We start from the raw sequence: 21,288 nt of genomic DNA on the forward strand, positions 1-21,288 counted from the left end.
ATAACCACGACTCTCCACTATGCTGTTTCTCCTCCTCCAGAGGCCATGCTCCTCCAATAACTGGGGCCTTGTCCAATCCACCACAACCACTTAATTTTTCCTTAGAGGCTATGGCCATTTAGACTAAGAAAACCAGTAATCACCAGTTAAAATTGGGACCATTAGGAGTGATTTGGGATTTATACAAGTTGTGTAAACGCTATCAGATCTTTAACATAATACTTGATATACTGAACCGAGTGAACAAATTATACATTTGTGTAAACCACTTGGTTTGTAAAATGTGTCTGCTTAACTCAAAAAGAACATACAATAAAAATGGTATTGGATCTGGGTGCCAAGTATTAAAAAGATATATACTTCCCTGGAGAATGGTCGTCTCCTTATGGAAACAGCACGGGTGAGAAAAGCAGAGACGGGAATGGTTGGCAGGTAAACAACGTTTTCGGGCTATCGCAAGGTGCGCACCTACAACTTGTCGCAGCGAACATATTTCTTATAACTCCCTGACTTCCAACGCCCCACCTTTTGAATATCCGAAGGAGATGCCCCAGCAAGCGCTGCACAAGTGGCTGCCCCTATTGGAAAGGAATGGGTGCCGTAAGCTGTAGGATCTAAACCCAATTCTGTTAAACTTCGCTTAAATAACGCAGTGAACTGAAACTTTGTGAGAGGCTTAGCATCCGCATGAACCAACCACTGAATCCCCCCAACTGGGCGCACCAACATGTACTGAGATGCTAAATGAACCGGGCAAATATTGCAATCCTGCTGCTGCGCAAGCGTGACCCATTTACCCCTACCTGTCTGATCCGTTTTAGAGAGGCGAAGCTTACAAAGCACTGCTGCATCTCTAAAAACAATGTCCTTGTACAACAACCCGGAGGACTCAGATAAACTATTTACTGCCACTAATTCGCTAACCCTGAAAGCTCCAAAATATGCAGAAGAAAAAGCTAAACGAAAAAGAGCAGCCTCAAACGCATCAGAAGCTACCTTCTCCATAACCCTAAGCAATGCTGCCAAAAGCTGGGTGTCCACCGGCCGACGGGAATCGGCGCGAGCAGGAGCCTGCCTCGCCCAACCTTTTAGAGCCTTAGCAAGAAGAAAAGACCTGGTTGGGTCGTGCAAACCTTTAAGTTCGCAAAAAAAAGAGACTCCCGCAAGCGCCGACCCCACGTAGGCCCTGGACCTCCCCTGCTGATATCTCTCCCAAACAAAGGATGACAGCAACTCCTTCGGAGACTTACCCTCCGAATCTTGGCGCGCGCAGTGACTGCTCCAATCCCGCCATGCGGCCGAGTACTTGCGGAGAGTTGATGGAGCGAGCGATTGCATCGCCAAAGCCTCTAAGCCGGCCTGATGATCTGCCACACAAACGGGGGGCATATCAAGCCAACAGCAGAAGAAGACGATGCAAGCGCCCGAAAACATTCAAATTGAAAACGAGACAATGCGTCTGCAATCTCGTTAACAACACCCGGTACATGACGAGCTCTAAAACGTATGTTGGCCTCTAAACGGCGCAAAATTAAATGACGAAGCAAACGCAAAACTAACGGAGAGGACGATCGCTGGTTGTTAATGGCGTGCACCACTCCCAAATTGTCGCACCAAAAAATTACATGCCGGTTACCAGAGCCGGATATAGACCTCATGGGGCCCTAGGCAGGATACCCGTTTGGGGCCCCACTCCCTCAAACTACCCTCATATCCTCTCCATCACAGCCCCTCTCAATCCCCCTCATTACAGTCACCTCCATCACAGCTCCTCATATCCACTCTTCACAGCGGACCTTCATCCTAGCTCACTCATTCCCTTTCCCCCCCATGGAGCCCCTCACAGCCCAGCACCCCTCACCACAGCCATCACAGCACCCCTCACCACAGCCCGTCATCACAGCCCCTTCACTCCCCTTATCACAGCCCCCATATCCCTCTCATCACAGCCTCCTCCATCACAGCCCCTCCTCATAGCCCCTCCATCACAGCTCCTCATATCCCCTTTTCACAGCCCATCCAACACAGCCCTCCCCATAGCACCCTCCATCACAGCCCCTCCCCATAGCCCCCTCCACCACAGCCACTCCCAATAGCACCCTCCATCACAGCCTCTCCTCATAGCCACCTCCATCACAGCCCCTTCTAATAGCCCCCTCCATCACAGCCTCTCCTCATAGCCCCCTCCATCACAGCCTCTCCTCAAAACTCCCTCCATCACAGCCCCTCCTCATAGCCCCCTCCATCACAGCCCCTCCTCACAGCCCCCTCCACCACAGCCACTCCCCATAGCCCTCTCCACCACAGCCCCTCCTCATAGCCACATCCATCACAGCCTCTCCTCATAGCCCCCTCCATCACAGCTCCTCCTCATAGCCCCCTCCATCACAGCCCCTCCTCACAGCCCCCTCCATCACAGCCCCTCCTCATAGCCACATCCATCACAGCCTCTTTTCATAGCCACATCCATCACAGCCCCCCCATTTAGACTTACCTGGTCCTGGTGGCTCCAACAGCGGCAGCAGAAGACTGGCGGCGGGGGACAGGTCTCGCAGTGACGTCGGCGCCAGGAACCCTCCTGAATGCTGCGGCGCGCCTGCGCAGGCAGCTGTATCACAATGATACAGTCTGCCCGGAGGCTGTCTGAGAGTGGAGGCGGGACCACGTGACGTCATGACGTCACGTGGTACTCGCGCAGTGCTCCTCTGGGAGCGCTGTAATGAAGTAATTTCTTCTGGCAAAGGGGCCCGTTCACGGGCCCCTTGGGTCCCGCCGGGCCCTAGGCGTGCGCCTAGGATGCCTAGCGGGAAATCCGGCCCTGCCGGTTACTCAGACGTGCTGACCAGAGCTCCACAGCAACGACAATTGGGAACAGTTCCAAGAGCAACAAATTACTAGTTAAGCCTTCGTCGCGCCAAACTAAAGGCCAAGCAGTAGCGCACCATTCCCCATTGAAAAAAGCCCCAAAACCAGATGATCCAGCCGCATCAGTATACAGTTGCAATGACCCATTTGCTACCGGAGGCGCTGGCCAAATACGTTCGCCATTGAAATGAACCAGAAACTTGGTACCAAACCGGAAGATCTTCCTTAATCTCCGACGACAAACGAATATGATGATGCGGCTGTCTCGACCCAGCAGTGGCCCTCTCCAATTTCCTACAGAAAACCCTGCCCATGGGAATTATGCGACAAGCAAAATTAAAGGAACCCAGCAGTGACTGAACTCCACGTAATATTACCGTGTCCACTGCTAAACAACCCGCAATCTGTTCTAACAATCTAGCCACTTTGTCGCTCGGTAACATACAACAACCCGCAACCGTGTCTATCTCAATTCCCAAGTACGACAGGCAAGAAATGGGACCCTCCGTCTTATCTTGCGCAATAGGAACCCCTAAAACGCGAAACAGAGCTTGAGCGGAAAAGAGGAGGTCTGCACAGACGTCGCTCTCTCCTGGACCTATGAAGAGAAAGTCATCCAAATAGTGTGCCACACCCGCTTGCCCTGTGCCGGCCTGAACACACCAGTGTAAAAAAGAGCTGAATTTCTCAAAATAGGCACAGGAAACCGCACAACCCATAGGCAAACATTTGTCAACAAAGTAACCTGACTCTAGTTTGAATCCCATAAACTGCATAGCATCTGGGTGCAACGGCAATAAACGGAAGGCTGACTCAATGTCTAACTTAGCCAGCAGCGCGCCCTGCCCAAAACTGCGCACTAAACCTAATACTTCGTCAAAACTTTGATATTTCACTCTACAAAAACTATCCGGAATGGCGTCGTTCACCGAACACCCATCAGGATATGATAGATGTTGGATCAAACTAAACTTCCCAGGGGCCTTCTTGGGCACCACACCTACCAGAGAGATACAAAGATCCTGCAACGGAGGAACAGGGAAAGGACCCTCCATCCTCCCCAGCAGCACCTCGGGCCTAACTTTAGCCTGCAAAACTTCTGGGTAGTCCCTGGCCGAGCGCAAGTTACAGGGAGACCGGACCCATAAAGGACCCATTATTGGCAGAGAAAAACCGAACGAAAAACCTTCTAACAAAAAAGAAGCGTCCTCCTTATGAGGATATAAAACCAACCAGCGAGCTAGTGCAGCTAAACAAATAGGCGAATGAGCCTTAACCAGCTCATTTTGATCCTTCACGATCTTGGGTGGCACTAGCAGACCCTCTACGGCAATCTTTGGCCGGATGTTCCCCCCCCCACAGAGACGACAGGAGTGACGAAAACGACAGGACGACCCCCGTGTACACCGGGAGTCGTTGAAAGCAAAACATTTGCCCTTCATAACTCCTGTCGCCCCCGGCCTACCAGTAGCATAACCCTTGCGAGGATGCATCCCGTCCAAAGGGGGCCGACGCTGCTGCGACACCTCTAACCACACCTCTGCGTCCTTTGCTCCGAACGGAATAATCTTGCTGCCATCATGCTTTCTTCTAAATTGCATGTCGTATTCACGCCATGCCAAGGCCCGCAAACGGACAAACATGTCTAGAACTAAAAAAATATATTTCACTATGTTTACATGTTCGTCCGCTCACGTCTCCAAATAGCACGCCGCAAATACCAGCATGCCCTTCAACCAACTGGTGAAACTACAGAAAGCCTCCTCGCCCATACCCCCCGCCTTCTTAGCCTGACCAAAAGCCTTTTTCATATCCTCGGTAAGCGTAAAGAAGTCGACAAATTGACCTTTGCGAATTCTCCCTCTCACACTTTTACGCAGGCCGCGAAGAACGGCGGTGTTCGCACAATGCACTGAATCAGCCCCTGCCGCCACTGTAGCTAGCTCAGCACTAACGCCCTGTGCAGCTGTACTCACTGACTTCTTGGCTAAACGCCTGGCAACCATTCTGGCTATTTTACACGGACGCGCAGGGGAACCAGAAGAATGAGAAGAAGAGGAAGAGTCAGACATACAGTACAGTAGACGAACAAGAAGAATCATGCTCACCAGCACCAGAGGGACCCGGAACAGCTTCCTCGACTTGTTCATTCGTCTTGGTCCCTTCTCCACGCCCACCGGATCAGCTGCTGCAACATTGAATGGTTCGCTTGAAGGAGCCTCGGTCGCCCTTCGATTATCTGCAACCGGGGTAGACTGGTGAACAACAGGACCGGAAGACACTACCGCCTACGCAGGGGGGGTGGGAATGCCGGGCGTAGGAGGAAGGGGTGCAGGCGCGGCTAACAGATGAGCCGGAGGCACCAGCGCGAAGTCGGGCATCGCGGGCAAACTGGTGGAGGTTTGACTGTACATGACAGGCAATGCGGAAGGTAGTATCGGCATGGGGGCCGACGATGCATTCTGCTGTGAAATTGGCAAATAAGGGAAATAAAGCTGCGGATGAAACCCTGAGAAAGGGTAAGATCCAAAAGTGGCCCAAGAGTAGTTGGGATAAAAAGGTGAAGAGGACACAACTGAGGTGGAGGGATAAACGGGGGGAGCCGCCCCAGAGCTCCATGAAGCCTGACCCCAGGAGGAGCCGGCTGACAAGGGGGGCGCATTATAAATGGGAGGTGGAGCACTGATGGCAGGGAACCATGGATTCTGATAGGTGGAAGGGACAGCTTGACTTGGCCAAAAATGGGCAGGGTGAGGCTGGCTAATCATGGGGCTATGTGACTGCCTGACTGCCCCAGGGGTCCTGCTCAAAATGGCCGCCGGGGTTAAGATGGCCGCCGGGCCCGACGTGCAGACCAGGCCGGTGGGACCACCCGTTCCCCGGGGACCGAAGCCTAATGCCCCCACGTGACCCGCGGCGCTAACCGCCGGCGGGCCCAATGCAGAGTACCCAGTGGGAGACGCGAGCACTCTCGCTCCGGCTGGTGCAGCGTAAGCGGCAGCCGCCGCGTGGCTGATGGGCGCCGGCAAGGAGCGTCCATTGGACGCTCCCGCCGGCGGGCCCAATGCAGAGTAACCAGTGGTAGACGCGAGCACTCGCGCTCTCGCTGGTGCAGCGTAAGCGCCAGCCGCCGCGTGACTGATGGGCGACGGCGAGGAGCGTCCATTGGACGCTCCCGCCGGAGCCGCGTGAGGGGTGTGCCGGCCCGGGGAGGCTGCCGAGGGCACAACCTCCGCCGGGGGTGAGGGACCCGCGAGAGGCGCTGGTGCAGCCGCACCAGCGTGCCCGGGAGGAGGGGGAGCCGACGGGGAAGACGGCTGAACCAAAGGTGAGGTAGGAGGAGAAGGAGGACGCGGGGAAAGAACAGGTGGGGAAAGGGGGGGGCGCGGACACGCAGGGGGCAAGCTGAGGGGGCTGGCATAATCAGCCAGCTGACGGGGTGGGGGAGCAGAGCGACGTGGGCGAGGCATGGTGTAGTAGGGGGAGAAGCAAACTAAGCTAAATTGACTTTTTGCAACAGGGGCAGTGATACTTAGCTTGTTTCAAAAATTCCTTCAAAGAGGCTGATCCCAAGGACCACAGGCTCCTATATAGGCCACTATAACCACTCCCCCAAACTATATTACTGGCCCTTGGAAGCAGCTGATCACATCCAAACTAACATCAATTTACCCAGCAACAAGGCTGTCATTCAAACACACTGTCAGTAAAAAACTAATAATCTTAACACTCCTCAATCCTATTCATATTTCATCATCCATTACCGTATATACTCGAGTATAAGTCGACCCGAATATAAGCCGAGGTACCTACTTTTACCACAAAAAACTGGGAAAACTTATTGACTCGAGTATAAGCCTAGGGTGAGAAATGCAGCAGCTGGTAGTGCCCCCAGTAGTAATTCCCCCTGGTTGTGCCGCCAGTAGTAATCCCCCCTGGTAGTGCCCCCAGTGGTAATCCCCACTTTCAGTGCCCCCAGTAGTATTCCTCCCCTGGTAGTGCCCCTAGTAGTAATCCCCCCCTGGTAGTTCCCCCAGTGGTAATCACCCCTTTTAGTGCCCCCTGTAGTAATCCCCCCTGGTAGTGCCCCCTGTAGTAATCACCCCCTGGTAGTGCCCCCTGTAGTAATCGCCCCCTGGTAGTACCCCCAGTAGTCCTCCCCCAGTAGAGAGACATAATAAAAAAAATAAATAAACACTTACCTGAAACCCCCGCTCCTGGTCCCGCCGCTAACAGCTCCTCCGGCCACTTTGCATGGGAGAGACGTCATTACTCATGACGGAAGATGGCTCCCGCAGTGGGAGCAGCAGCAGCCGCTGAGAGTCTGACAGACTCTCAGCGGCTGCTGATTACAACAAACACACAGCTGCCGGCTCCGGCGGCTGTGTGTTTGTGCTGTGAAGCGGTGACCGAACTCCGTCCAGTCATCGCTACACACTTCACTCGAGTATAAGCCGAGGGGGTACTTTTTCAGTAAAAAAATGTGCTGTAAAAATTCGGCTTATACTGAAGTATATACGGTAATTCGTCCCCGCTGGAATCCACCACCACAGGTCCCTCTGTACGTTCTGGAGGCTGGTCTCTCTGGAAGAGATGATAATTCATTTTTATGAACATCATCTTCTCTACATTTTGTGGAAGCAACCTCCTACGCCTTTCGTTGACAAGGTTCCCAGCTGCACTAAACACTCTTTCGGAGTACACACTGGAGGGGGGGGCAACTCAGGTAAAATAGAGCCAGTTTGTACAGGGGCCTCCAAATTGCCTCTTTTTCCTGCCAGTACAGGTACGGATGTCTGACATGCCTACTTGGATGCTGTCACCGATATAATCCTTTAACAGACAGATGCACGCTTGTCGTTGCTGCTTTGAGGATGCAGGTGTGGCTACAGCCCACACAATTCACAAAGACAGAAATAAAAAGAAGAATTTTTTTATTTTTTGTGGAGCGTGCTTTGAGGGTTACACCACCCTTTAACAGATAGACGCACGCTTGTCGCTGCTGCTTTGAGGATGCAGGTGCAGCTACAGCCCACACAATTCACAAAGACAGAAAAAAAAGAAGAATTTTTTATTTTTTGTGGAGCGCACTTTGAGGGTTACACCACCCTTTAACAGACAGACGCACGCTTGGCGCTGCTGTTTTGAGGATGCACGTACAGTGCACACAATTCACAAACACAGAAAATATTTCTTTATTTTGTTTGGAGTGCACTTTGGCAGATACACCACCCTATAACAGACGAGCAAGCTGGCCCTTTACTTATGACACAGGCGCACGCTTGGCCCTACTTTGTTGATGCACGTGCGGCTACTGCGCACACAATTCACAAACACAAAAAAATATATATATTTTTTTTGGAGTGCACTTTGGGGGTTACAGCACCCTTTAATGGACCAGTCAGCCGGCCCTTTACTTATGGGACACAAGCGCACGCTTGGCGCTGCTCCTTTGTTGATGCACATGCAGCCACAGTGCACACAATTCACAAATACAGAAAATATTTTTTTATTTGGTTTGGAGTGCACTTTGGGGGTTACAGCACCCTTTAACAGACGAGCCAGCCGGCCCTTTACATATGACACAGGCGCACGCTTGGCGCTACTTTGTTGATACACGTGCGGCTACTGCGCACACAATTCACAAACACAAAAAAATATATATTTTTATTTTTTTTGGAGTGCAATTTGGGGGTTACAGCACCCTTTAACGGACAAGCCAGCCAGCCCTTTACTTATGGGACACAGGCGCACGCTTGGCGCTGCTCCTTTGTTGATGCACATGCAGCCACAGTGCACACAATTCACAAACACAGAAAATTATTTTTTATTTTGTTTGGAATGCACTTTGGGGGTTACACCACCCTTTAACAGATGAGCCAGCTGGCCCTTTACTTATGACACAGGGGCACGTTTGGCGCTACTTTGTTGATAACCGTGCGGCCACAGTGCACACAATTCACAAACACAGAAAATATTTTTTTATTTTGTTTGGAGTGCACTTTGGGGGTTACAGCACCCTTTAATGGATGAGCCAGCCGGCCCTTTACTTATGACACAGGTGCACACACATGCGGCTACTGCACACACAATTCACAAACACAGAAAAAATATTTATTTTTTTTGCACTTGGGGGGAGCACCCCTGATGGACAGAGCACCCCCTGGACAACACTACAGCACCCCTTTAGGACTGGGACACTGCACAAGACTTTGGAGTGGACACGGGGCCTGATTCAGAGCCGCTCGTAAGCGGCCACTCGTTCGCTCTGAGCGATGTTTGCCCAACTGCGCATGCGTACGGATCGTTATACGCATGCGCGAACCAGTCAGTGCGGACGAAATTCATGTGCTCGCAAAATAGCGAATGCCTGATAATTTGAGTGACAGAAAGAGGCGTATGTGGGTGGTAACGGGGGAAGGTGCTTGAAAACGGGGAGTGGAGATCCGAACGCAGGCGTGCTTAAAGGTCAAAACGGCGTTTTATGGGTGTGCATAATTAAAACAGCAGCGTCATTGACCACGTCACTGGGTTATTTTATAGTCAGAACTGCTCGCAAAATTGTGGTAGGAAAACCAACCACAAGAATAGCGAGCAGTTCATACGCTGGTCGATGTACTCGATTAATCTAATAAATAGCGGACATGACGTAGGATGCGAGTGGCCAGGGGGCGTATTTTTCCAAAAAACGACCGCAAGTTTTGTTCGCTCGTTCAGACCTAGAGGCGTGAACAGACTGCAAAGAGCGAATGGTTCATTTGAATAGCCACCCCTATTTTCTGGACGAGCGAGCGCTAATTGCGTCCGGCTCTGAATCAGGCCCACAGCCCCTATGGACAACTGACTGCACAACACAGTCCAGCCAGCCACTATGGATTTTGGAGGAGTGGACACAGCCCCTATGAACAACAGCAGCACAGCACAACACAGCCAGCCCCTATGGACTTTGGAGGAGTGGACACAGCACCTATGGACAACAGCAGCGCATCGCAGCACAACACTACACTGCACTACTATACACTACACAGCGCAGCCAGCCCTAACTCCCACCCTCCCTCTTCACTGTCCACAGCCGAGTGAGAAAATGGCGCCGACGCGGGTACCTTATATAGAATCCAAAACCTGCGAGACCCGGAAGGCGGGATGATGACGTTTTGCCTCGATTTCAGATCCGAGTCAGGCGGGAAAAGTCGAGCCTGACTCGGATCGGCCTCGGATCGGGGGGGTTCGGATTTCAGAAATCCGAACCCGCTCACCCTATATATTAGGGGTGAGCGGGTTCGGATTTCTGAAATCTGAACCCCCTCGATCCGAGGCCGATCCGAGTCAGGCTCGACTTTTCCCTCCTGACACGGATCTGAAATCGAGGCAAAACGTCATCATCCCGCCTTCCGGGTCTCGCGGGTTTTGGATCCTACATAAGGTACCCACGTCGGGGCCATTTTCTCACTCGGCTGTGGACAGTGAAGAGGGAGGGTGGGAGTTAGGGCTGGCTGGGCTGTGTAGTCTAGTGTACTGTAGTGCAGAGTAGTGTTGTGCTGTGCTGCGCTGTGCTGCTGTTGTCCATAGGGGCTGTGTACACACTACTTCAAAGTCCATAGGGGCTGGCTGTGCTGTGCTGTGCTGCTGTTGTCCATAGGGGCTGTGTCCACTACTTCAAAGTCCATAGGGGCTGGCTGTGCTGTGCTGTGCTGCTGTTGTCCATAGGGGCTGTGTCCACTACTTCAAAGTCCATAGGGGCTGGCTGGACTGTGTTGTGCAGTCAGTTGTCCATAGGGGCTGTGTCAACTCCAAAGTCCTGTGCAGTGTCCCAGTCCTAAATGGGTGCTGTAGTGTTGTCCAGGGGGTGCTCTGTCCGTCAGGGGTGCTCCCCCCAAGTGCTTAAAAAAATATATTTTTTCTGTGATTGTGAATTGTGTGCACTGTGGCTGCACGTGCATCAACACAGGAGCAGCGCGAAGCGTGTGCCTGTGTCATAACTAAAGGGCCGGCTGGCTTGACCGTTAAAGGGTGCTGTAACCCCCAAAGTACACTCCAAACAAAATAAAAAAATATTTTTTGTGTTTGTGAATTGTGCGCAGAAGCCGCACGTGCATCAACAAATTAGTGCCAAGCGTGCGCCTGTGTCATAAGTAAAGGGCCGGCTGGCTTGACCGTTAAAGGGTGCTGTAACCCCCAAAGGGCACTCCAAACAAAATAAAAAAATATATTTTTTGTGTTGTGAATTGTGTGCACAGTAGCCGCAAGTGCATCAACAAAGTAGTGCCAAGCGTGCGCCTGTGTCCCATAAATAAAGGGCCGGCTGGATTGACTGCAAAAGGGTGCTGTAACCTCCAAAGGGCACTCCAAATAAAATAAAAAAATATTTTTTTTTGTGTTTGTGAATTGTGTGCGCAGTAGCTGCACGTGCATCAACAAAGTAGTGCCAAGCGTGCGCCTGTGTCCCATAAATAAAAGGCCAGCTGGATTGACCGCTAAAGGGTGCTGTAACCCCCAAAGGGCACTCTAAACAAAATAAAAAAATATATTTTTTCTGTGATTGTGAATTGTGTGCACTGTGGCTGCATGTGCATCAACACAGGAGCAGCGCGAAGAGTGCGCCTGTGTCATAACTAAAGGGCCGCCTGGCTTGACCATTAAAGGGTGCTGTAACCCCCAAAGTACACTCCAAACAAAATAAAAAAATATTTTTTGTGTTTGTGAATTGTGCGCAGAAGCCGCACGTGCATCAACAAATTAGTGCCAAGCGTGCGCCTGTGTCATAAGTAAAGGGCCGGCTGGCTTGACCGTTAAAGGGTGCTGTAACCCCCAAAGGGCACTCCAAACAAAATAAAAAAATACATTTTTTGTGTTTGTGAATTGTGTGCGCAGTAGCCGCAAGTGCATCAACAAAGTAGTGCCAAGCGTGCGCCTGTGTCCCATAAATAAAGGGCCAGCTGGATTGACTGCAAAAGGGTGCTGTAACCTCCAAAGGGCACTCCAAATAAAATAAAAAAAATTATTTTTTTGTGTTTGTGAATTGTGTGCGCAGTAGCTGCACGTGCATCAACAAAGTAGTGCCAAGCGTACGCCTGTGTCCCATAAATAAAAGGCCAGCTGGATTGACCGCTAAAGGGTGCTGTAACCCCCAAAGGGCACTCCAAACAAAATAAAAAAATATATTTTTTTGTGTTTGTGAATTGTGTGCGCAGTAGCCGCACGTGCATCAACAAAGTAGTGCCAAGCGTGCGCCTGTGTCCCATAAATAAAGGGCCAGCTGGATTGACCGCTAAAGGGTGCTGTATCCCCCAAAGGGCACTCCAAACAAAATAAAAAAATATATTTTTTTATGTTTGTGAATTGTGTGCGCAGTAGCCGCACATGCATCAACAAAGTAGTGCCAAGCGTGCGCCTGTGTCCCATAAATAAAGGGCCGGCTGGATTGACCGCTAAAGGGTGCTGTAACCCCGAAAGGGCACTCCAAACAAAATTAAAAAATATTTTCTGTGTTTGTGATTTGTGTGCACTGTGGCAGCACGTGCATCAACAAAGGAGCAGTGCCAAGCGTGCACCTGTGTCCCATACGTAAAGGGCAGGCTGGCTTGTCCGTTATAGGGTGCTGTGACCCCCAAAGTACACTCCAAACAAAATAAAAAAATATTTTCTGTGTTTGTGAATTGTGTGGGCTGTAGCTGCACGTGCATCACCAAAGGAGCAGCGCCAAGCGTGCACCTGTGTCCCTTAAGTAAAGGGCCGGCTGGCTCATTTCTTAAAGGGTGGTGTAACCCACAAAAAGCACTAGTCTCCAACAAAAATAAAAAATTATTTTCTGTGTTTGTGTGCGCCTTAGCCGCACATATGTATCAATATAACATAAATGGAGAACCAAACTTTCTCCGATAAAAATAAAATAGGGAAAGATCAAGAACCACTTCCTCCTAGTGCTGAAGCTGCTGCCACTAGTCATGACATAGACGATAACATGCCATCAACGTCGTCTTCCAAGGCCGATGCCCAATGTCATAGTAGAGTGCACATACAATTCCAAATGACAAAGTTCAGGAAAATGACCTTAAAAAAAAGAGAAACGTAAACTTGCCAATATGCCAATTATGACACGGAGTGGCAAGGAACAGCTAAGGTCTTTCCCTATGTTCATGACTAGTGGTTCAGCTTCACATGACGATGGAAGCCCTCCTCCCGCTAATAAAATCAAACGAGTTAAGCTGGCAAAAGCACAGCGAAGAACTGTGCATTCTAAGAAGATATCACAAATCCCCAAGGAGAGTCCAAGTGTGGTGGCGGTTGCGATGCCTGACCTTCCCAGCACTGGACGGGAAGAGGTGGCTCTTTCCACCATTTGCACGCCCTCTGCAAGTGCTGAAAGGAGCACCCACAGTCCACTTGCTGATATGCAAATTGAAGATGTCACTGTTGAAGTACAACAGGATGAGGATACTGGTGTAGCTGGCGCTGAGGAGGAAGTTGGCAAGAAGGATTCTGATGGTGATGTTGTTTGTTTAAATCAGGCTCCAGGGGAGACAGTTGTTGTCCGTGGGATGAAAAAGCCCATCACGGTCATGCCTGGGCAGAAGACCAAACATTCCACCTCTTTGGTCTGGCAATATTTCTATCCAAATCCAGACAACAACTGTCTTGCCATATGTACCATATGTAAACGTGAAATAAGTAGGGGTAGGGACGTTAACCACCTAGGAACATCCTCCCTTATACGTCACCTGCAGCGCATTCATAAAAAGTTACTGTCAAGTTCAGAAACTTTGGCTGAGACCGTAAGCAGTCCAGGGACACCTAAATCCCTTCGTCCTGTTGTATCTAAGCGCCTGCAAACCACACCGTCAACTCACTCCTCGTCAATTTCCTCCTTAGTCAGGATCTGAAGTAGTCCTGCAGGCCATGTCACTGGCATGACTGACTCTACTATCCGGGATTCCTCCGGGGGATCCTGCATTGCTACGCCTACTGCTGCTGCTGCTGCTGCTGGGAGTCGTTCATCATCCCAGAGAGGAAGTAGGACCACCAGTACTTTTACTAAACAATTGACCCTCCAACAGTCCTTAGCGAGGAGGAAGAAGTACGACAGCAGTCATCCTGAAGCAAAACGTATAACTGAGGCCTTGACTGCTTTGTTGGTGTTAGACGTGCGTCCAGTATCTGCCATTAGTGCAGTGGGATTTAGACAATTGATGGAGGTAGTGTGTCCCCGGTTCCAAATCCCGTCTAAATTCCACTTCACTAGGCAGGCGATACCAAGACTGTACAGAAACGTCAGAAAAAGTGTACTCAGTGTCCTGAAAAATGCGGTTGTACCCAATGTCCACTTATCCACGGACATGTGGACAAGTGGAACAGGGCAGTCTAAGGACTATATGACTGTGACAACCCACTGGGAAGATGTATCACCTTATACAGCAACAACAGCAGCGTCACCAGTAGCAGCATCTCAGAAATGCCAGCTCGTTCCAAGGCAGGCTACGCTGTGTATCACTGGTTTCAGTAAGAGGCACACCGCCGACAACCTCTTAGAGAAACTGAGGGAAATCATCGCCCAGTGGCTTACCCCACTTAGACTCTCCTGGGGATTTGTGATATCTGACAACGCCACCAATATTTTGCGGGCATTACATCTGGGCAAATTCCAGCACGTCCCATGTTTTGCTCACACAATAAATTTGGTGGTGCAGAATTTTCTGAAAAGCGACAGGGGCGTGCAGGAGACACTTTGGGTGTCCCGAAAAATTTCTGCCCACTTTCGCCATTCAACGACTGCGTGCCGAAGACTGGAGTGCCAGCAAACACTCTTGAACTTGCCCCGCCATCACCTGAAGCAAGAGGTTGTGACGCGGTGGAACTCAACCCTCTATATGCTTCAGAGGATGGAGGAGCAGCAAAAGGCCATTCAAGCCTATACATCCACCTATGACATAGGCAAAGGAGGGGGTATGCACCTGACTCAAGAGCAGTGGAGAATGATTTCCGTGTTGTGCAAGGTTCTCCAGCCCTTCGAACTTGCCACACGTGAAGTCAGTTCAGACACTGCCAGCTTGAGTCAGGTCATTCCCCTCATCAGGCTTTTGCAGAAGCAGCTGGAGAAAGTGAAGGAGGAGCTAAGATGGAGCGATTCCGCTCGTCATGTGGGACTTGTGGATGAAGCCCTTCATTCGCTTTGCTAGGATTCCTGGGTGGTCAATCTGTTGACATCAGACCACTACATTTTGGCCACCGTGCTCGATCCTAGGTTTAAAGCCTATGTGGTGTCTCTCTTTCCGGCCGACACAAGCCTGCAGAGGTGCAAAGACCTGCTGCTGAAAACATTGTCAGCTGAAGTGGAACTTGACACGTCAACAGCTCCTTCTTCATTTTCTCCCGCAACTGGGGCTGCCAGAAAAAAACTTAGGTATCCTAAACAACCCGCTGGCGGTGATGCAGGGCAGGCAGGACCAAGTTTGGACCTGGCAACAATTTCTGACATGTCTACTGTCAGTGCATATGATACTGTCACCATTGACAGAATGGTGGAGGATTACATTGGTGACAGCATCCAAGAAGGCATGTCAGACAGTCCGTACCTGTACTGGCAGGAAAAAGAGGCAATTTGGAGGCCCCTGTACAAACTGGCTCTATTTTACCTGAGTTGCTCCCCCTCCAGTGTATACTCCGAAAGAGTGTTTAGTGCAGCTGGGAAACTTGTCAGCGAAAGGCGTAGGAGGTTGCTTCCACAAAATGTGGAGAAGATGATGTTTATAAAAATGAATGATCAACTCTTCCAGGGAGACCAGCCTCCAGAACGTACAGAGGGACCTGTGGTGGTGGATTCCAGCGGGGATGAATTAATACTCTGTGAGGATGAGGATGTACACAACACTGAAGAGGGTGAGGAATCGGTGAATGAAGAGGATGAGGACGACATCTTGCCTCTGTAGAGCCAGTTTGTGCAGGGACAGATTAATTGCCAGCTTGTTTTGTGGGGGCCCAAATGAACCAATCATTTCAGCCACAGTCGTGTGGCAGACCCTGGCGCTGAAATGATTGGTTTGTTAAAGTGTGCATGTCCTGTTTATACAACATATGGGTGGGTGGGAGGGCCCAAGGACAATTCCATCTTGCACCTCTTTTTTTTCTTTGCATTATGTACTGTTTGGGGCCTAGTTTTTCAAACTGCCATCCTGTCTGCCACTGCAGTGTTACTCCTAGATGGACCACGGGTTTGTGCCGCCCACTCGTATCTCTTAGCATAGTCATCCATCTACCTCGGTGCAACCTTTTGGACATAAAAACACTATTGTGAGGTGTGAGGTGTTCAGAATAGACTGGAAATGAGTGGAAATTAAGGTTATTGAGGTTAATAATAGCATAGGAGCAGAAAACCCACAAATTCTGTGATTTTAGCTGTTTTTATACTTTTTTTCAAAAAAATACAGATTCAAAACACAAAACCCAGAACCCAAAACACGGAAGGGTGGTTTTGGCAAAACCAATCCAGATCCAAAACACGAAGAAAGATCCAGATCCAAAACCAACACGAAAAGTGGCCGGTGCACACCCCTAATATATATATAATATATATATATATATATATATATACACATATGTGTACTGTATGTATACACACACACGTATATATATGCACGTACATGTGTGCTTGTTTGTGTATGTATATATATATATATATATATAATGTGTATATATGTATCTATATACACACACATGAACTTTGACCTATCGGAGTCGTGAGTCTTCTTTACTGCAGTCCTGTGAGTGCCGCTGTTATTTTTATATATATATATATATATATATATATATAATGTGTATATATATATATATGTCTATATATACACACATATATATATATATATACAAATGTACGTGCGTATATATATACACACACACAAGTATATATATATGCATGTACTTGCGTGTATGTATGTGTGTGTATATATTAGGGGTGAGCGGGTTCGGATTTCTGAAATCCGAACCCCCCCGAGCCCCCCCGATCCGAGTCCGATCCGAGTCAGGCTCGACTTTTCCCGCCTGACTCGGATCTGAAATCGAGGCAAAACGTCATCATCCCGCCTTCCGAGTCTCGCGGGTTTTGGATCCTATATAAGGTACCCGCGTCGGCGCCATTTTCTCACTCGGCTGTGGACAGTGAAGAGGGAGGGTGGGAGTTAGGGCTGTGTAGTGTAGTGTAGTGTAGTGCTGCTGTTGTCCACTACTTCAAAGTCCATAGGGGCTGGCTGTGTTGTGCTGTGCTGCTGTTGTTAATAGGGCCTGTGTCCACTACTTCAAAGTCCATAGGGGCTGGCTGGACTGTGTTGTGCAGTGAGTTCTCCATAGGGGCTGTGTCCACTCCAAAGTCCTGTGCAGTGTCCCAGTCCTAAAGGGGTGCTGTAGTGTTGTCCAGGGGGTGCTCTGTCCATCAGGGGTGCTCCCCCCAAGTGCTAAAAAAATAATATATTTTCTGTGTTTGTGAATTGTGTGCGCAGTAGCCGCACGTGCATCAACAAAGTAGTGCCAAGCGTGCGCCTGTGTCATAAGTAAAGGGCCGGCTGGCTTGACCGTTAAGGGTGCTGTAACCCCCGAAAGTACACTCCAGTCCAAACCAAAAAAAAAATTATTTTCTGTGTTTGTGAATTGTGTGCGCAGTAGCCGCATGTGCATCAACAAAGTAGTGCCAAGCGTGCGCCTGTGTCATAAGTAAAGGGCCGGCTGGCTTGACCGTTAAAGGGTGCTGTAACCCCCGAAAGTACACTCCAGTCCAAACCAGAAAAAAAATTATTTTCTGTGTTTGTGAATTGTGTGCGCAGTAGCCGCACGTGCATCAACAAAGTAGTGCCAAGCGTGCGCCTGTGTCATAAGTAAAGGGCCGGCTGGCTTGACCGTTAAAGGGTGCTGTAACCCCCGAAAGTACACTTCAGTCCAAACCAAAAAAAAAATTATTTTCTGTGTTTGTGAATTGTGTACGCAGTAGCCGCACGTGCATCAACAAAGTAGTGCCAAGCGTGCGCCTGTGTCATAAGTAAAGGGCCGGCTGGCTTGACCGTTAAAGGGTGCTGTAACCCCGGAAAGTACACTCCAGTCCAAACCAAAAAAAAAATTATTTTCTGTGTTTGTGAATTGTGTGCGCAGTAGCCGCACGTGCATCAACAAAGTAGTGCCAAGCGTGCACCTGTGTCATAAGTAAAGGGCCGGCTGGCTTGACCGTTAAAGGGTGCTGTAACCCCCAAAGTACACTCCAGTCCAAACCAAAAAAAAATTTATTTTCTGTGTTTGTGAATTGTGTGCGCAGTAGCCGCACGTGCATCAACAAAGTAGTGCCAAGCGTGCGCCTGTGTCATAAGTAAAGGGCCGGCTGGCTTGACCGTTAAAGGGTGCTGTAACCCCCGAAAGTACACTCCAGTCCAAACCAAAAAAAAAATTATTTTCTGTGTTTGTGAATTGTGTGCGCAGTAGCCGCACGTGCATCAACAAAGTAGTGCCAAGCGTGCGCCTGTGTCATAAGTAAAGGGCCGGCTGGCTTGACCGTTAAAGGGTGCTGTAACCCCTGAAAGTACACTCCAGTCCAAACCAAAAAAAAAATTATTTTCTGTGTTTGTGAATTGTGTGCGCAGTAGCCGCACGTGCATCAACAAAGTAGTGCCAAGCGTGCGCCTGTGTCATAAGTAAAGGGCCGGCTGGCTTGACCGTTAAAGGGTGCTGTAACCCCCGAAAGTACACTCCAGTCCAAACCAAAAAAAAAATTATTTTCTGTGTTTGTGAATTGTGTGCGCAGTAGCCGCATGTGCATCAACAAAGTAGTGCCAAGCGTGCGCCTGTGTCATAAGTAATGGGCCGGCTGGCTTGACCGTTAAAGGGTGCTGTAACCCCCAAAGTACACTCCAAACCAAAAAAATATATATTTTCTGTGTTTGTGACTTGTGTGCACTGTGGCTGCACGTGCATCAACAAAGGAGCAGCGCCAAGCGTGCGCCTGTGTCCCATAAGTAAAGAGCCGGCTGGCTCATTTCTTAAAGGGTGGTGTAACCCACAAAGTGCACTACTCTCCAGCAAAAATAAAAAAATATTTTCTGTTTGTGTGCGCTTTAGCCGCACGTATATATCAATATAACATAAATGGAGGACCAAACTTTCTCCGATAAAAATAAAATAGGGAAAGATCAAGAACCACTTCCTCCTAGTGCTGTTGCTGCTGCTGGGAGTTGTTCATCATCCCAGAGAGGAAGTAGGAACATCACTACTTTTACTAAACAATTGACCCTCCAACAGTCCCTAGCGATGAGGATGAAGTACGACAGCAGTCATCCTGAAGCAAAACGTATAACTGAGGCCTTGACTGCTATGTTGGTGTTAGACGTTCGTCCGGTATCCGCCATTAGGGCAGTGGGATTTAGACAATTGATGGAGGTAGTGTGTCCTCGGTTCCAAATCCCGTCTAGATTCCACCTGCATCCTCAAAGCAGCAGCGACAAGCGTGCGTCTGTCTGTTAAAGGGTGGTGACACCCTCAAAGTGTGCTACACAAACAATTAAAATATTGTTCTTTTTTTTCTGTCTTTGTGAAATGTGTGGGCTGTAGCCGCACCTGCATCCTTAAAGCAGCAGCGACAAGCGTGCGTCTGTCTGTTAAAGGGTGGTGACACCCTCAAAGTGTGCTACACAAACAATTAAAATATTGTTCTTTTTTTTCTGTCTTTGTGAATTGTGTGGGCTGTAGCCGCACTTGCATCCTCAAAGCAGCAGCGACAAGCGTGCGTCTGTCTGTTAAAGGGTGTTGTAACTCTCAAAGTGCTCCAAAAAATATATATATTTTTTTAATGTGTTTGTGACTTGTGTGCGATGTAGCCGCACTTGCATCCTCAAAGCAGCAGCGACAAGCGTGCGTCTGTCTGTTAAAGGGTGGTGTAACCCTCAAAGTGCGCTCCACAAACAATAAAAATATTCTTTTTTCTTTTCTGTCTTTGTGAATTGTGTGGGCTGTAGCCGCACTTGCATCCTCAAAGCAGCAGCGACAAGCGTGCGTCTGTCTGTTAAAGGATTACATCGGTGACAGCATCCAAGTAGGCATGTCAGACAGTCCGTACCTGTACTGGCAGGAAAAAGAAGCAATTTGGAGGTCCCTGTACAAACTGGCTCTATTTTACCTGAGTTGCCCCCCCTCCAGTGTGTACTCCGAAAGAGTGTTTAGTGCAGCCGGGAACCTTGTCAGCGAAAGGCGTAGGAGGTTGCTTCCACAAAATGTGGAGAAGATGATGTTCATAAAATGAATTATCAACTCTTCCAGGGAGACCAGCCTCCAGAACGTACAGAGGGACCTGTGGTTCCAGCAGGGATGAATTAATACTCTGTGAGGATGAGGATGTGCACACTGAAGAGGGTGAGGAATCGGTGGATGAGGAGGATGAGGATGACATCTTGCCTCCGTAGAGCCAGTTTGTGCAGGGACAGATTAATTGCCAGCTTGTTTTGTGGGGGTCCAAACGAACCAACCCTGGCGCTGAAATGATTGGTTTGTTAAAGTGTGCATGTCCTGTTTATACAACATAAGGGTGGGTGGGAGGGCCCAAGGACAATTCCATCTTGCATCTCTTTTTTTTCTTTGCATTATGTACAGTTTGGGGCCTAGTTTTTCAAACTGCCATCCTGTCTGCCACTGCAGTTTCACGCCTAGATGGGTCACGTGTTTGTGCCGCCCACTCGTGTCGCTTAGCATAGTCATCCAGCTACCTCGGTGCAACCTTTTGGACATAAAAACACTATTGTGAGGTGTGAGGTGTTCAGAATAGACTGGAAATTAGTGGAAATTAAGGTTATTGAGGTTAATAATAGCATAGGAGCAGAAAAACCTACAAATTCTGTGATTTTAGCTGTTTTTATGCTTTTTTTCAAAAAAATACAGATCCAAAACACAAAACTCAGAACCCAAAACACGGAAGGGTGGTTTTGGCAAAACCAATCCAGATCCAAAACACGAAGAAAGATCCAGATCCAAAACCAAAATACAAAACACGAAAAGTGGCCGGTGCACACCCCTAGTATATATATATATGCACGTACGTGTGTATGTGTATATATATTTATATATATATATGTGTGTGTGTACTATGTATGTATATATACATACACACACGATGGTAAATAGGGATGGTACAGGAGCTTCAGGCACATTTAAGGGGACTGAAGCAGGTGTGGAATGATGTGTAAACATTCATCATGTTGATAGAATGTCAACATGGTCATAATGTTGAAGTTGTCCATGTCGACATTCATGTGGACAGTGATGGAATGTCGACATATCATCCCTGTTGGCCCAGTCCTCACTGACCTGCTCTTGATGGCTGCAGTGACTCCAGCACGGCTTCCGGGTCCCAGCAGTCATGACCTCTGCGGCTCCAGTCTTCCAGTGAGTATCCCCCCTAACCCTAAT

At 49.2% G+C, this 21,288-nt stretch overlaps 1 protein-coding gene across 1 annotated transcript in view; it reads right to left on the reverse strand.

Moving 5' to 3' along the window:
- Positions 1 to 468: 468 nt before the first annotated feature.
- The window catches only part of LOC148480539 (uncharacterized), a 31,435-nt gene continuing 10,615 nt past the window's right edge, over positions 469 to 21,288 (reverse strand). Inside the window, exons 2-3 of the mRNA XM_088454303.1 lie at positions 4,940 to 5,104; positions 469 to 1,367 (exon numbers count right to left, since the gene is read on the reverse strand). Of these exons, the coding sequence (XP_088310429.1) occupies positions 469 to 1,367; positions 4,940 to 5,104 (1,064 nt within the window). The remainder of the gene's footprint in view (positions 1,368 to 4,939; positions 5,105 to 21,288) is intronic.

Source organism: Taudactylus pleione, unplaced genomic scaffold, assembly GCF_031769625.1.
Source record: "Taudactylus pleione unplaced genomic scaffold, aTauple2 ptg000611l, whole genome shotgun sequence".
In the NCBI taxonomy this organism is placed as follows: Eukaryota; Metazoa; Chordata; class Amphibia; order Anura; family Myobatrachidae; genus Taudactylus; species Taudactylus pleione.